This window comes from Chiloscyllium plagiosum, chromosome 25, assembly GCF_004010195.1.
Source record: "Chiloscyllium plagiosum isolate BGI_BamShark_2017 chromosome 25, ASM401019v2, whole genome shotgun sequence".
NCBI classification, from domain to species: domain Eukaryota; kingdom Metazoa; phylum Chordata; class Chondrichthyes; order Orectolobiformes; family Hemiscylliidae; genus Chiloscyllium; species Chiloscyllium plagiosum.
The window spans coordinates 34,507,003-34,523,855 of record NC_057734.1 but is presented as its reverse complement, the minus strand read 5'-3'; the positions used below and the strand labels follow the sequence as shown (position 1 = coordinate 34,523,855).

General features: G+C 37.4%; 1 protein-coding gene across 2 annotated transcripts in view; it reads left to right on the top strand.

Annotated features, from left to right (window-relative positions):
• Nucleotides 1-16,853, top strand: part of LOC122562734 (mediator of RNA polymerase II transcription subunit 13-like) — a 236,468-nt gene that overhangs the window by 170,955 nt on the left and 48,660 nt on the right. The window contains exons 8-11 of one of the 2 annotated variants that reach the window (XM_043715858.1): nt 1,329-1,488; nt 6,407-6,508; nt 8,610-9,344; nt 12,032-12,269. In XM_043715858.1, coding sequence (XP_043571793.1) covers nt 1,329-1,488; nt 6,407-6,508; nt 8,610-9,344; nt 12,032-12,269 — 1,235 coding nt within the window. Of the gene's footprint in view, nt 1-1,325; nt 1,489-6,406; nt 6,509-8,609; nt 9,345-12,031; nt 12,270-16,853 lie in introns of both variants that reach the window. The other variant, XM_043715857.1, reaches the window with a different exon arrangement.

Sequence of the window (16,853 nt, the reverse complement as noted above, 5' to 3'; positions counted from 1 at the left end):
ACTCTAGGTAGATTAAAATCTGCTATGATTAACACCGTATATTTGTGACATGCTTTCACTGTTTTTCTTTAATCCATCCAACCATATATTTATTATATCATTTCTACAAGTGACTTAATTACCTTTATCATTTCCTGGTTTACCATTTGCGAATTCTATGCTAAGATTGACTGCTTAACCTACTACATGACATAGCTGTTAGTGTATGTCAGGCATCTCCTGATGCGATGGCAGAATGAAATGAATATTATTAAAGTGAAATTAATAACAGTGTTGCCACTACTCTCCAAAGTTGCCTGCACTTTGAAGGCAGTGGTGAGTGTCATCACTCTGCTCTCAACAAAAGTTATGCAAACCAATGGCTTAAATTTTATGATTAAGAATTAGAGGTTTCCCTTTTCGGGCAGAGATAAGAATATTTTCTCTGAGGGTTGAGACTTTGGAACTGTCTGCATCAAGAGGTGGTGTGCATTGAATGTTAGTAAGACGGACATAGCTATGGTCTGGTTAGACAAGGAAACTAATGTTTATTCGGGATGGGTGGGAATGTGGAATTCAAAATGCAAACAGATCAACCATATTCTGTGTGAATGATGGAGCTTGGAACAAATGACTTCTGTTTCTTATTCATGAATTGTGAAAATTCATAAAATGTGCAACTATTCTAGAGTAAATTAGTCATAGGGAAAAATCTCAGAAAAGAACATTCTGGTTGAGGTGAGTAATATTAACTTCATACTGAAAATTGCCTATCAAGTTCAAAACTATTACAACACTACAAGAAACAAAAGTACGTGTCATATTCATGATAATTGGATAGAAGTATGTTGTGTACACTGCAATAGGATGGCTGATACACTGAATGGCCTGATTAAGAAAGATCTTTGGAAATTCTGAAGTCATCTGCCCTTTTTAATGTACCACATTGGTTGTCAGGAAACTCGTTCACCCTTGTGGACTACTTAAACTTCATTACCTTCTCTTAATGCTATGGTACGTGATGAGGTTTATTTCTGGGGAATGTAATGTTGCAATATGTAAAATTCCACAACATGTCCTTGAGTTTAAGAAGCTTAGTAAAATTATTCTTGATTTAAAAACTTTCTCTGAATATTGAAAGCAAAATATATTTTACAGTAAGTGGAGAAGTTTGGCAAGTTCCACTTTTAAATTATTCTTAGACTTCTCATTTAGGAAAAGTGTTTATCTCCTGTTATCTTGACGGGGGTTTTATCATTGAATAGATACAATACCTTTAACTGAAGTCAGTCTGAGGATTATTATTTGGATGCTGTCAGGACTTTCCATGTTTGCTTTTTGTAAAGCAGGTGATGGGATTGCACCGACTGTGACTGGTCAAATGAGTGGACAAGAAGGAGTGGCAACTGCATCAAGCCCAAAACACACTGGTCGAATTCCTCAGAAAGTAACCAATCAGATGGTTCAGAATGTCTGGAAAGAATGCAATGTGAACAAAACACAACTGAAGTAAGTTTAACTCAGCACGATGTGCCACAAAATGGTAAAATGTTAGGTATGCACAATTCTGTTAGCAGGCAGAAATTCCTGTATACTTATACCCTCATACTTCGAGTCGTGGAGTCATACAGCATACAAGCAGACCCTTTGGTCCGACTTGTCTGTGCTGACCAGACATCCCAATCTGACCTAGTCCCACTTGCCAATATTTGGCCCATATTCCCCAAACCCCTTCCTATTCACATACTCATCCAGATACCTTTTAAGTGTTGTAATTGTACCAGTCTCCTCCACTTCATTTGGCAGCTTGTTCCAAACACGCACCACCCCCTGTGTGAAAAAGTTACCTCTCAGGTCCTTTTTAAATCTTGCCCCTATCACCATAAACCCATGCCCTCTAGTTTTGGACTCACCCACCGTAGGAAAAAAGAACTTGACTGTATGACATGTTTATGCTCCTCATCTTATTAAACTCTATTGGTCATACCTCAGCTTCTGATTCTCCAAAGAAAAAAATGCTCCAGCCTATTCAGCCTCTCCCTTTAACTTGAACCCTTCAATCCTGGCAGCATCATTGTAAATTTTTTTCTGTACTGTCTCAAGTTCAACAACCTCAATCCTGTAAAGGGACGACCAGCAGTGAATGCAATATTCTAAAAATGGCATTACTAATGTCCTATACAGCTGCAACATGATGACACAACTCCTGTACTCTCAATTCTAACCAGTGAAGGCAGGCATTTCAAACACTGCTTTCACTACCCTGTCTACCAGCAGCTTCACTTTAAAGGAAATTTGTACCTGCATCTCCAGGTCTCTTTGTTTGGTAACACTCCCCAGCACCCTATCATTAAGTGTATAAGTCCTGAACTGGTTTGTCATCCCAAAATGCAACACCTCACATTTATCTAAGTTAATCTCTATCTGCCACTCCTCGGCTTATTGGCCCATCTGATAAAGATCCTGTTTGTCTGATCCACTACACCACCTATTTTAGTGTCATCTGCAAAGTTTATGAACCATTCTTCCTGTATTCTCCTCTAAATCATTTTATTTAAATTACAAAAAGCCAATGGACCAGCACCAATCCTTGTGGCACACCATTGGTTACAAGCCTCCAACCCAAAAAGCAATGCTCTACCATTACTGTTTTGTCTTCTGCCTTCAAGCAAATTTTGTATCCAGTTGGATAGCTTCCCAATCCCACGTGATCCTACGTTATTAACCAGTCTACCATGCAGAACCTTGTCGAGCACTTTACTAAAAACTGCATAACGTGTGCCACTCTGACATCAACCTTTCCTGTCATCTGTTCAAAAAAAAACTCAATCGAGTTAGCGAGGCATGATTTCCCATGCACAGTTGATTCTCCCTCATTAGCCCTTGTCTTTCCACATGCTCGTAAATCCTGTCCCTCAGAATTGCCTCCAATAACTTATCCACCACCGGCGTAAGGCTCACCAATCTGTGGTTGTCTGGCTTTTCCTTAGTCTTTTTAAAAAAATACTGGCACCACATTAGCCGACCTCTAGTCTTCCGGCACCATACTTGTGGCTGTCGATGATACAAGTATGTCATTAAGGGACCCAGTAACCCCTTCCCTTGCTGAGGTGTGCAGTCAGGATACAAATTACATAGGTGACTTCAAAAATGGCTGAATTTACACATTGAGTTTTACACACAAATTAGAGGCAAATTTATTGTATTATACTGTTTTAATGTGAATCTGTCCACTGTTGTACGTGTCCACCCCAACTTAGCCCTACAAACAAGTTTACTGCAATTTCTGATTATCAGAGACTGTCCAAGTTAAGACTAGAGAATTAGGTCAAACCAGAAGGAGGTAAATAGTGTCTTTTAATGTCAGATGTCAGAAAAAAATTGATTTTTTTTTCCAAAATAATAATAAATGATATTAACTGGCTTCCTATGCAAAGGAAGGCCTGTGGGTTTTTGTCATTATGTTTTGGAACTTTGACCAACTTTAGTTTAACTCAATAGTTTAACTAATGCTCTTGTAGTTGTTATAACTCTTGCCCCTCTTTTGATCAATTTAGAGCTAGCCTTCTCCCTAACAGCATCTTTGAAATCACCGTAAAGTACTTGTTAATTATCCATGTTAAAGAATTTTTATTCTGGACTTCATGTGTGTTACTTTGTTCCATTTCAAGGTTTACAAATCAATTCATCAACAGTTGCAGAAAGGTCATAGTAAAATGATAATGCCCATTGTTGACATCTAATTGGAGGTATCATCGAACGTCTGTAGAATGGATCAATAATATTAAGATCAGGAGCAATATGCTACTGTGTTAGTTGGATGTGCCCTATATATTAGCCCATTGTAGTTAAGTAAACCAGAGTATAAGTTTTAGTTTCACACCATCATGCGGTACTATTAAATTTAATAAGAAAGCATACTGTTAACATGTAACATTGTACAGATGGTAACATTGTTTTTGTGACTATTTCATCAACATGTTCTGCATTTGCACCAGTGACAGTAAACTCATTTGGAGAAAAGATTCAATACCAGTGCTTGCAACCTAGAGAAATGACAAGATCTAGAAGAACTTCTATCTTTTTTTTTCTGATACTCTTTTTGTGTACTTATTTCATGCAAAGGTGAAATCCTATTTTAATAGTAATCTTTATAGGGTTAAAGGTCAAATGACTCCTGAGCAATAAGGTGGAATAAATGGACATCATGGGACTTTACTGTCAGAAGCCTTCGAGCTCACAAATGTCTGTCTGTATATATATCTTTTGAGAGTCTATAATTAAATCTGTTTCCTTGATCAGCAAGTCTGAAGTCTTCGTGGTTGTTGCTGCTCACGCCAATATATTTGCAGTATGTTTTGCACAGTACATTATTGCAGTATTTCAATTCTTCAAAAAATCTCACTGATGTACCAAGATAGAATGAGATAATAGGTACATGGACAAAAGGATACAATTCAAGTCAGTCTAAAAGACCCTTAAGAATCATGTGCAAGGTAAACCTTGTTACTGATTTTACAATTAGCTTTTTTGTCCTAGAATTTGTATCTCACAATGTCTGCTCACCATGTATTCCAGGTTGTATCAATTCACTGTGAAAACAAAGACTTTTACTCATCATGCCTTTTTTCTTTAAATCTGTGCCCTCTGTTCTTGGTTGTTAAACAATACTTCTACCAAATCATCCTTTCTGTAAGGAAAACAGTCCTAACTTATACCATCCATCTTCATAACTACAGATGGTCATTGCTGAAACCATTTTTTAATCAATCCTTTTTACACCCTCTAATTGTCTTCAGACTATGCAGAACAATAGCCGTATTTAATTTTGTGGTACTAAAACTTAATACCCAACCTCACGCAAACAGTGGCTCTAAAATGATACCAGGGATATGGCTTCACATTTTTGAATCAGATTTTCAAAAAAAACACATTCCTGATGGTTGCTGCAGGCCTGCCAATAGGAACTGATGGTACGAACCTCACAGCTTTGTGGCTTTTGGCAGGCTTTTAAAAAAAAATAAAATTTGAATATCAAAGTTGCCCAAAGGTCAGAAGCAGCAGCACAGCAACTGCCTTTCTTTCCCTACACCTGAAGCAGAAATTGTGCTGTTTGTCACTGTTCAACTATGTGATAGGTGCTTAACATCAGTTGCTGATTTTTATGGTTTATTACATTTCACCTATCCCAGCTCACTTTCCTGGAACTCTTTGTCACATCATTCAGCCTAATGTGATCTGAGTATTTGCCAATTTTGTGTTTATAAGTTAAAATCCTACATTCTTGACACTTGTGAACAGTTATTTCCCAGGAAAACTAGATAAGCTCATCTAGTCTGAATCTTCACATTTGATCCACACTTAGGCTTCTGTAACATGCACGGGGAGGTAATGGTGAAATGATAATGTCAGTGGACAAATAATGCAGTGGAATATGTTCAGAAAAATCTGGTGTATAAAACTAGCCTCATTAATGCCATGAAACTACAAACAGTTGTCATAACCCATCTGGTTCACAAGGCAGGGAAGTTTGCTATGTGACTCCAGAGCCAAAGTATTGTGGTTGATTCTTAATTGACCTTTGAAGTGGCCTCGCAAGCTACTTATTTCAACAGCGATTATGAGTGGGCAACAAATGTCAGCAACACCCACATTCCATGAAAGAATAAAGAAAAAGTGGACAGTCCTAATGATTTCAATTTGGAATAATTACCTAGAGAATATTGCATGCATCTTTGCCTTCACTTATGAAAATTTACTTTAAGCAAAAGATACCAAAATTTCTTATGCCTACAAGAAGAAGCACTCTTAAATTTAGCCGATTTCCATTATATAAATGAGATTAGATTAGATTTCCCGACAGTATGGAAACAGGCCTTTCAGCCCAACAAGTCCACACCAGCCCTCTGAAGAGTAACCCACCCAGACCTAGTCCCCTACCCAGATTTACCCCTGACTCATGCACTTAATGCTATGGGCAATTTAGCATGGCCAATTCACCTAACCTGCACATCTTTGGACTGTGGGAGGAAATAGGAGCACCCAGAGGAAACCCACACAGACACTGTGAGAATGTGCAAACTCCACACAGACAGTTGCCCGAGATGGGAATTGAGCCCAGGTCCGTGGCACTGAGAGGCAACAGTGCTAACCACAGTGTCACCATGCTGCCCTAATTAGATACTTTATATAATTTAATGAAAAGAAAATTAAATTGAAGAATCTCTAATTTTTTTAAATTTTAGAAGGCATTTGCCAACAATGCCTGCATTGGTATCAATGGAAGGTAATTTATAAAATGGAAACATTAAATCTTGAACAGCAAAATTTGATCATCCGTGTAATAGTGTCTTAAGTTGGGAAGTTGAATATTTTAAGAAGCATGAACAGTGTCACTGACTTGTTTTTTAATACGCATGTATTAAAGAAGACATTCAACTAGTGAAAATTCTGAGGAAGAGATGGCCAGCAATGCTGCTTCCTGGGATTTTACAGAGCCTGGCCAAAGAGTGAATTGTTCTTGTTCAAGGTAGGATATTGCTTCATATTTAGCACACATATTTTGTGCATTGCTCTGCTTCTGTGAGTTTGAGGATGGCATTTTGAATATTCTTCATTCCCTGTCCCCAGACTGTCTTGTTGAAGCCGAAGCACCATATAGAAATCTCCAACTGGATAGATGAGGCTGGATTGCACAGCAGATGTTGCTATTCTCCCCTCCCCTCCAAATATTGCAACAATTCTGCTTGTCAAATAATAGCACATTATGAATCGAGTGAAAAATGCTAGTCAAGGTGACTTTCCTCTTCCTTCTTTCTCTTCTCACCTATTCCATCCCCATTCCCAAAATAAAAATTCTCATTCCTAAATCACCACAAGACAGGAATGTCACCCCATTGTGATGTAAGAAGTATCACTTCAGGTAGTTACGTACAGATCTTCGGTAAACTCAGGGTTCCATTCACTATTTCTGGGTGGTAAATTTTCAACTGCTTGTCCCAAGTGTGTTTGTTTTGATTACACCTAAACTGCCAAATATTGCAAAATTTGTACATCACTGTTATGATCATCTTATTCTTTTATAAAATTTAATTTTAGTCTGCCCAACGTAGCTAGACTTGAAATACGAATATTGATGGAGAATGCTGATCAATAGAATTATAGTAATAACATTCAATTTGAAGTAATATTTTGACCTAATCTTGACTAGACCAGGTAAAGTATAAAATATATTTGAAACACTGTAAAGGTTTTGAGCAATGACATGACAAAGAATAACTCTCGGGAGAAATCATTGTAGCATTCACATCTACAATGACCATTTTCTGAAAGAAAAACTAGCACTAAAATCAATTGACTGTTGTGCTTATATTAAAGGTACAGGTTTGATGGTATCAGCCAGTGTTTCACAAGAGAGGGGATTGCAGTTGACTTTTAAGAAACCTGCTTTACTGTGTTCTTCATTTGGGTCAGGTTACCTTCCATTTGCCATGATGCTTTGTTGTAGTTAGCAGCTGAAAATGGTATCCCCCTGCATCTTCTGCCTATTATTTATATAATTTAGTACTATTTTGATCAGCTGTTCAAGAGATTTATCGAAGGACAGCCATCAGTTTTTGGAACTTTTGTATGAAATATGTACTTGAAAAAAAATTCCCAAAATATTTATTTTCATGGTTTTTTTCCCCAATCCCTTTCTGACCTTTTGCTACTTGGAACTGCTTCTGAAATTGTTATTTCCTTCCAACATACTTTTCAGGGTTCAAGTACTACTACCCTTATCAAAGAACTCAAGGTGTGGTGCAGAGTGACATCTTTCTCGAATAGAATGCAGGGAGATCTACCTCAGGAGACTTTGTAGTACCATTAACTTTTTGGGAGACAATTTCTTCTCTTGGCCCAAAGTTAATTACATTCATTTGTGTATAAGAAATACTTTTTTTAAAAAAATTCTGTCTTTTAAACTATGCCCTTCACAATTATAAGACAATCCCTTATGCTGTGCAGTTAACTAAATGTTTTGAATGTTCTTCTCTGAAAGAGTGCCTTGTTGTCTCAATGTAAAGGTTCTGAAAGTGCTTTCAAGATTCTGCCACACTCTTGGTACAGTCCTGGAGTTTAGCTTTTGTTTGTGCTCCAGTGCTGGAGTGAGTCTTTAACCCACAGTCTTCTGCCCAATGACAATAGTGTTGCCAACTCTGCTAATAAATCCATCTCCACTGCTGTATGTCAGACATAGTGTTAAATAACATAATTGTCCAACATAGTCAGAGAACATTTTGTCTGTACAATATTCGTACTGTGGATCATCAATTTTCTTTCAGCTTCAGCCACTTTGCAGCGTTGATATTGGTGCAGACTCTACAATGTAATCAATCCTAATTTTTGTTTTGCAATTTTTGGTATTGCTGTTTCAATATGGGGTTTAAATAAATGAGATTAACTGTATGTTATTAATGCAATTTTTCTGTAATAGTTGGAAAAAGTATTTAGACTTTTCAAAGGAAGTTTTCATCAGTGTTAGTCTCTCAATTATGTCTGACACACTGCTACACATAGTCATGTTTGAAGTTTTGCATTATTCATTCCATTGTTGTCAAGTATGACCTCTGACTATTGGTATTTTTCAGGCAAAAGCTTCTAAAACAGCGAAGTACAACGGGCGCAAACCGCCCTCCACCCATCTCTCAGCCTGGCTTTAATGCTGGTCTCCCTTCCGCTTCTTCTTTGCCATCATCTGCGTCTTCTAAGCACAAAACAAATGAGAAGCAGGAAAAGGGAGATAAGCAGCAGAAGCGACCTATGACTCCATTTCATCATCGGCCTTCGTTAACTGATGAGCTTTGCATGGAGCAAGATCCAACAGGACAGAAGCTTGGATTAGTTGGTATTGATGTCTCCTTGGAAATGCACAGCAGCAGGAAGTATGGCAAGCCAGCATCTGGACATCCAGGAAACCAGAGCAAGCCACTAAATTTGAATCCTATGGATTCTCCACATTCTCCCATCTCTCCACTTCCACCAACGCTCAGCCCCCAACCGAGAGGTCCAGAAGCAGAAGGTTTGGAAGGTGCTCCGGAGCCCATTAATCCATTACTATATAGTAATGGTCTAGAACTTCAGGCGATCCCCAGCCTTGATGATAAGACTGGGCTTTTATCACAAAGACTACCACCAGTGCCGGAGGTCAGCGAGACTACTCTATATAGTGGTATCACTGCACAAAATTTGGAGTCATCGGACAGAATCTCATGGCAGTGTTATAAGACTCCAACCCATGTAGAGGGAGAGTTCAGGCCACCAGAACTGCACTGTGACAGATGTGACAACAAAATTGATAATCCAGATGGTTCAGCACTAAGACGGTAATATTTGTGGTATATTGTTTCTTTTGTTTATTCAGCTTGTTTCTTTATTGCATCCAAGTTTTTCAGTTGATTCATTGAAATTTGATTTGAGGTTATTTTAAATGGAGGTAATCCATGATCTACCCATTTATAGGGGTTCATTTGTTTTAAAACTAAGGTTTAAAGAGTATTTGATGCACTATTTAAAACTACTATTTAACACAAGCTAAATCGAAATCAAAATCAAGATGGAGGCTCAGTGACTGATAAATAGGGCAATGGACCGTTTAGGTGAAATGGTCAGTTGGCATTTGGACTCTGTGAATCAATTTGTGTCTTGCATAATCAAATTGTAAACTTAAGGGCAGTAGACACAAGCAATTTCTCAATTGTCTTCCTGAATCCAACTTTACAGTTGAAATGATACTTAAAATTCAAGTATGGTTTTTTAAAAAAAATTGGATTGCACTGCAGGCTCTGTTGTAGTTAGTTTTTTTTTGTACTTTGGTCACTGATAAAACAGTATCTACATATTTGCACACCACCCAAACCATGAGCATGTGCACGCACCCTAAAACACTTCAATGGTATTGCGTAGTGGACCTTTTCACTTTCTCAAATGCTAAACACTTCGTTAACCAGTACCTGATCAGTTCAAATTCAAAATTTTTACCAATAATTAAGCATATTTACCACATCTTATTAAAAAAACTATAAAATGCAAATTGCATTGTTTGGCAATTTGGGCTGTGTAAGTGTTAGGCTGCTTTTCAATAAGTATGTTAGTACTGAATGTTTTGAGTGAATTTGAGAGAGTGCATGTAATATGATTTTGGTTTTCCTTTATTTTTCAAATGTTGTGATGCTGCAAAAGACTATATATTTCATCAAGATTATTTCTGGAAAATAGTGGCTTGAATTTCTCAGAATCCGGAGGATGAATGAAATTTAATGGGAAAACTGAAATGGCATTTAATGGGATAATAACTGAGAAGATTAATGAGAGGAAATTGAATTAGTTACCTTTCTTGTGTAGGAAGTATGCAACAAAAAAAGGGTGAAAATATAAATGAAACCTAGTAAAAGAAAGGTGGAAAAATAGCAAAGGAGAGTGACTACTTAGAGCTGATATGTAAGTGGATATTTTTGAAGAAATGGGATATATATTAGTTCATGAACTACAGTACTAAGGAACAAGGTTACTATGAAAGATCTTACAAAATTTTAAATTATTTGTACAGGTCATTTTCATACTGGTGCCTCAGGTATCATTCAAGGTTCTATTGTTGGACACCACCTAGTTATTTACATGCCATCCCTTGGTGACAGCATCCAAAATAATTCAGGTTTTGCAAGTATGCTGACAACATAAACTCTAGCTTACCAACATCTTGTGCAACTCTTACTGTTGCTAAATTATAAAAGTAATTTAAAATGCACTAGTGCATAATCAGAAGTTTCCTGCAGTTGAACATTGTCCTCTGTTTTTGGCCGCTGTTCCATATTTTGACAAGCTTACTAATTCCATTCCTCTTGTGGCAAGACTCTGAAACTGAACCAATCTGTTCACAACCTTGATAAAGGGCTTATGCCCGAAACGTTGATTCTCCTGCTCCTCGGATGCTGCCTAACCTACTGTGCTTTTCCAGCACCACCCCCTCGACTCTGATCTCCAGCACCTGCAGTTCTCACTTTACATTTGACTCCTGGATGAGCTTCCGAATATTTATTCCAGTGCTGTTTTCACTCCAGTGACATTGACTTTGCTACTGTCTGGTTCTTCATCTGCTAAAATCCTCATTCATGCTTATGTTTTCTTTGCACTTGTGTATTCCAGTGCACTGATGGTTGGTCTCCCATGTCCTGTCCTCTAACATAGGCCTTAACCCTCCCTATCTCCTGTAACTCCCCCCCCACAACCGTTTGAGATGACCAAGATCCTTTAATTCTTGTCTCTTGAGTATCCCCAATTTTAATTGCTGTGCAATTGGTGATAATGCCTTCAGCTCCCTCAGTGCTAAGCTCTGGAAATCCCCCTCTGCCTTTTCATCTCTATCTCACCCTCCTGGAAGCTCACCTTTTTAAATCTATCCCTTAGGTCTCGCTTTTGGTCTTCATGCACTTCATATTTGGCTTGGTGTCATATTTTGTAATAATTTAGTGAACTTCTCAAAATGGTTTATTATGTTAAATATATTGTGTAATCTCAGGGCAGTCTCAGTGGTTAGCACTGCTGCCTTTCAGCACCAGGGACCCGATTCCAGCCTCAGATGACTGTGAAGTTTGCACATTCTTCCTGTGTCGACATAGGTTTCCTCCGGGTGCTCTGTCTTCCTCCCGTACTCCAAAGATGTGCAGGTTAGGTAATTGGTCTTGCTAAATTACCCACAGTCTTCAGGGATGTGTAGGCTAGGCGCATTCGTCAGGGGAAATGTAAAGTAATAGGGTAGGAGAAAGGGTCTGGGTGGGATACCCTTCAGAGGATCGGTGTGGACTCGTTGGGCCAAATGGCCTGTTTCCCCACTGTAGGGATTCTATGATGAGAAAACTTGGTGATCTTTGCATTTTATATTTCCAGTTTAATCCCTCCAAATTGCCTTTTCAACCCCTTTTCTAAGCTGCTCATAATCTTTACTGATGTTGACTGAGTTGTTTATTTCCAATATTTTCTGCTTTTCACGTAAAATTCTTTGCTTCACTTTTAGACTTCTAGCACAGCCTCATAAACGATTCAAAGTTTCAGAAGAAAGAATACAAATGCAAATCCAGGAAATGAATTATCTGGATCCAACTAGACTTATCCAGCAGCATAATGAAGGTCCTGGAGAACTTAATGACCCTTACACTTTTGTGGATGGTGATATTGAATACAGCTTCACTTCAATTAAGAAGTCAAAACTTGGATCTGAGAAAGATACATCAAAGAAATCTCAACCGAACAAGGTAACATTTTAAAATCATTATGTAATAATGCTTGCAGGTGTGCATCCTATCTTGAGATGCATTTTCATCATTTTTTTTTTGTTCATGGTTGGACTGTTTATATCAACATTATGAAAGATGGAACATTGATTAAAAGCAGATGGTTCCCGAACGTTTGCCATTATATCACAGTGGGGACAATTATTAACTTCGAAGGAAGATTTAGAATCTTATTTCAGTGCTATAATTTATTTTCCTTTGAATGTATTTTTACTATTTTATGTATCCGAGCCAAACACCAAAAACTTTCATCAGTACAATATTGTTCTCAAATTTGGCACATCAGCGTGTTTCCATATTGTGGAAATTCTTTTAAACCTCGAGACATAAATAATTCTGAGACTGAGTGATTAAGGTTTTTTTTATTCCTAAGGTTCAAAGTATATAGCCGCTAGTGGAAAGGCTAATGAAATATATAGAAATATATTTAAATACAAAGTTACATGTAATAATTAAGCAGTTACTTAAAACAAGTTAAAGATGGTGGGACAGGCAGCATTATGGTTTCTCGGTATGTGTGTTCCTGGATACCTGTTTATTTCAGAGCTAATACGTTGTAGCCAGTGTTTAAAGATTTGACTCAGACTTTCAGTTGGAGGCCGAATTGCAGACACTGCATCCTGGAAGGGGAAGTTACCTGGATTTTGTTTGTGCCAGAAGGCAGTCACACCTCTGGGAGTCGGTACTCTGGTAGAGGGATAATAGGGAGCAGTGTATTCAGTGTTCAGTGCAGCACAGAACATGAGTCCTTGCAGTTGTAATGCCTGCCTAGTTCTAGGGTTAAGGACCTTTGCTCAAGACTGGAGAGCTACCTGATGAAGGAGCAGCGCTCTGAAAGCTTGTACTTCCAAATAAACCTTTAGGATGATAACCTGGTGTTGTGTGAATTTTAACTTTGCAGTGGGAAGGGGAGAAACCAATAATTGTGGTCCATGTAGTTACCGGCAATATCGGCAAGATAAAGGAGGAGATTCTGCATAGTCAGCGTGAGGAGCTAGGTGCCAAATTGCATAGTAAAGCCTCAAAGTTCATAAATACAGAAAGAACTGCAGATGCTGTAAATCAGAAACTAAAACAGAAATTTCTAGAAAAATTCAGCAGGTCTGAAGCATCTGTAAAGAGAAATCAGAGTTAACATTTCAGGTCCACTGAGGGTTCTGAGGTCTTCTGTTTTTGTTTCAAAGTTCATTATCTCTACATTATTGTGTGAGCTGCATGCACATTGTCATAGGCAGATTAGGCAGATCAATGTGTGGCTTGAAGACTTGGAAGAAATGGCTTCCTGTTCATGAGACACTTTTGCTGGGAAAAAGTGCGATCTGTACCGATTGGTCAGCTTCCACTTGAACCATGATGTGGGCAATGTTGTTGCCAGCTGCATCACTAAGGAGGTGGGCATGATTTTAAACCGAATGGTGGAGAAGATGTAATATATCAGAGTGCAGTCAAGGATAAAGAGAAGGATATAAATACAGGAAATGATAAACAGCTTATGAATCTGAGTCTGCTAACAAATAGGATTAGAATTTACAAAGCCTCAAATGATAGAGATTTTGTATCTGGATGCAAATAGCATTCGAAATGAAACAGTGTATAATTAAAATGAAGCACGATCTGGTAGTGGTTAGAAACTTGGCTGCAGAATGATCTAAATCTTGAATATTACAGGACATTTGGGAATAACAGGAAATTAAAAGTGGCAGGATGGCTATGTTAGGTAATGATCGTATTAGCACAAAAGACAAGGGTGACCTAAGTTTAAGAAACCAAACTATGGAAATGGTTTGGATAGAATTTAGAAATGCTGAAGTTAGGAAGTCAATTTTGGGAGTGGTGTACTAGCCATAACGCTAACCCCACAGAAGGATGGGCATAAAGTAATAAATAATGAGAGCTTGTCAGAAACTATAATCATGGGGAGATTTTGGGCAAAGTCAAATGCACAATGGAAGCATAAATGAGTTGGCATTTTAGAATGGCACATTTGTAGCTGACTAGTGAACAGGCTATCTTTGACCTGGTATTGTGAAATGAAATCACATTGATTAGTGGTCTTGGTCAAGGTGTCCCAAGTAGCAGTGATTACGGTATGATTGAATTTTACATTGTGATTTGAGTGAAATGCTTTTATAGCTCAAATGCAAGTGGAATGGAAGTTTCAGACTATAGTTATGGTCTTGTTTAAGGCAATGGTTAATTTAAATGTGCATTTAATTTATATTACTAACATTTCGTCTCTAAATAGTCAAAAAATGTCGACTGTATATTGTTAACAATGAAGGACATTTCATAAGGATAAGATCATCTTTGTGTGAAAAGTTGCAGGGATGATTGTGGTTTTAAAAGCCTAAAACCACTTCATTATAAAAAGCTGGCATGCTTAGTTATATTTGAATCTTTCCATTGATTTTACTGAAACATTATTGTCACCTAACAGCTTGATCTTTTCAGTGCTGTTATTTTTTAGTTTAGATCTGTGTGCCATTTGATCCATTGGTCAAGTTTCAAATATTTCTTTAAAATGTAGTTGTAAGTTAGTTACTTTTGGGAGGAATTATCTGATTACTTGCCTTCAGCTTTTAAACAGGGCACTCTGTTATGGGGACAATATTATTAAGCTCTGGTTATAGGAAGGATACTATTAAGCCAGCGAGAGTTCAGAAGAGATTTACTTGAACATTATCAGTTATGAAAATTGAGTTATATTGAAAGGCTGGATAGGCTGGTACCTTTTTCACTGGAGTGTAGGAAGTTCAGAGGTGACCTGATAGATATTTATAATATTGTGAGGCATATGGTTAGGGTTAATGGTAGGTATCTTTCCCTGAAGGGATGGGTGATTTCAAGATTAGGAGGTGTATTTTTAAGATGAGAGGACAGAGATTTAATGAAGACGTGAGGTGGTTCACGTGTGCAATGAACTTCCTGAGGAAGTGGTGGATTGGGCACTGTTACAATAATGAGAGAGAAATGGATCCAAGGCTATTTTTAAAAATTTAAATAAGGTACTAAAGCAGATCTGGCTAAAATGAATGGGCAAATTAAGTTAATGGGTAGATCAATAGCAAATGTAACTTCTTGTCCTCCTTTTGAACCAAAAAACAAGAATATGTGGGCCAGTTATTTTAACATCACAGGGAAAATATTAAAAGCTTTTATTAATGCATTTGTTAAGTAAAGGCAGACCATCCTTTGAATGTGTTCACCTGTAACAGATTGATGATTACAGAGATAAAAGTGTTTTTAGTTTTAGTTCTTTGGTAATTTACTTAAAATAGAACAGAAAGTAACATTTGAACAGTGTTCAACATCATTTCCAAGAAGTCATGTAACATGAGCTCAGTTGTTAAATGAACTGTTGAGGGAATTAATTGTTCAATGTTTACCAAGTTCAGTTTTATGATGGCTTGAGGCCACTGACAGGTTAAGTTTAGAAAAGAAGTTGTTAAAGCAGCAGAGCAAATTTATGTTTATAGAAGCCTGATGGCTGAGAGAGTTAGCCTGTCTGGCCATGTCAGAGCGGAAAATAAGTCGTGAGCTATTTCAGCAGTCTAGGAATAAAACGGGAACGAGTGAGTTAGTCTGCATTTGTGTGTCTCTGGGAGAATGAGAGCTAATCCTATCTGACGAATGTGCAGAGAGTCAGTTAAGTACAAAGTCTTAAAAGTGAAGATGGGAGTGATACTTGAGTTTGAAAAGGGTATCGCTGGGAAAAGAGTTGAATTTTTCTTTTAGTTGTTTAAGATGGCACTATTCTGAAACATATAAAGTTGCATTTTCTTTTGTGAAATAAATTTGTTATTTTCTTGAAAGAACATTGGCACTGTTATGTGAATATGTTCAGTGACTGACATCACTGGAACCAAATTGCCAAAAACAAACTTATGAACTAATCAGCCTGATTTCCCTCTGGGATCTGACCTATCCTAAAATTCCATTTGCTGGGTTCATAACACCGATGACGTGAACAGGCCAAGGAATAGCAACAACCTTAGATGCAGCTGCAGCATTTTCAGACTTGAAGTTTAAAACCTATATCTTGAAGAGATGTCTGGTGAAACTGTAAATTATTTAGTTTGAAGCTATTAATAGTAATATCAAAATACATTCCAAGTCAAAATAAACTTTTCTGTAACTATCCAGATTGCTTGTGAAACACATTTAGGATTATTTAACAATCCAGTTTTGTGGAAGATATTTCTTTAAATTATCATCTTTTGAAAATAGACCAGTATATTTTGAGATTGCTACCTAATTATTTCACTTGGACTATGACAATCTGATTTTAAAATTGATGAGATGCAACAAAAATTGTTTAAGATCGTGGATAATCCACACAAATTCATTGTGTTGCACATAGTCTTTTTTTTAAAGAATTTGATTTGGAGTCCAGATTATAAATATAAATTAATTGGGTGGAATAGAACTGATTTTTTTTCCCTGAGCCTGTGTTAATTACATTCCAAAAAAAAATGAGTTGGATTGAATGTTTAATCTGAAGCAAGTATGAGGAGAAAAATATTCTGGAGCCTTTAAATCCTGCTT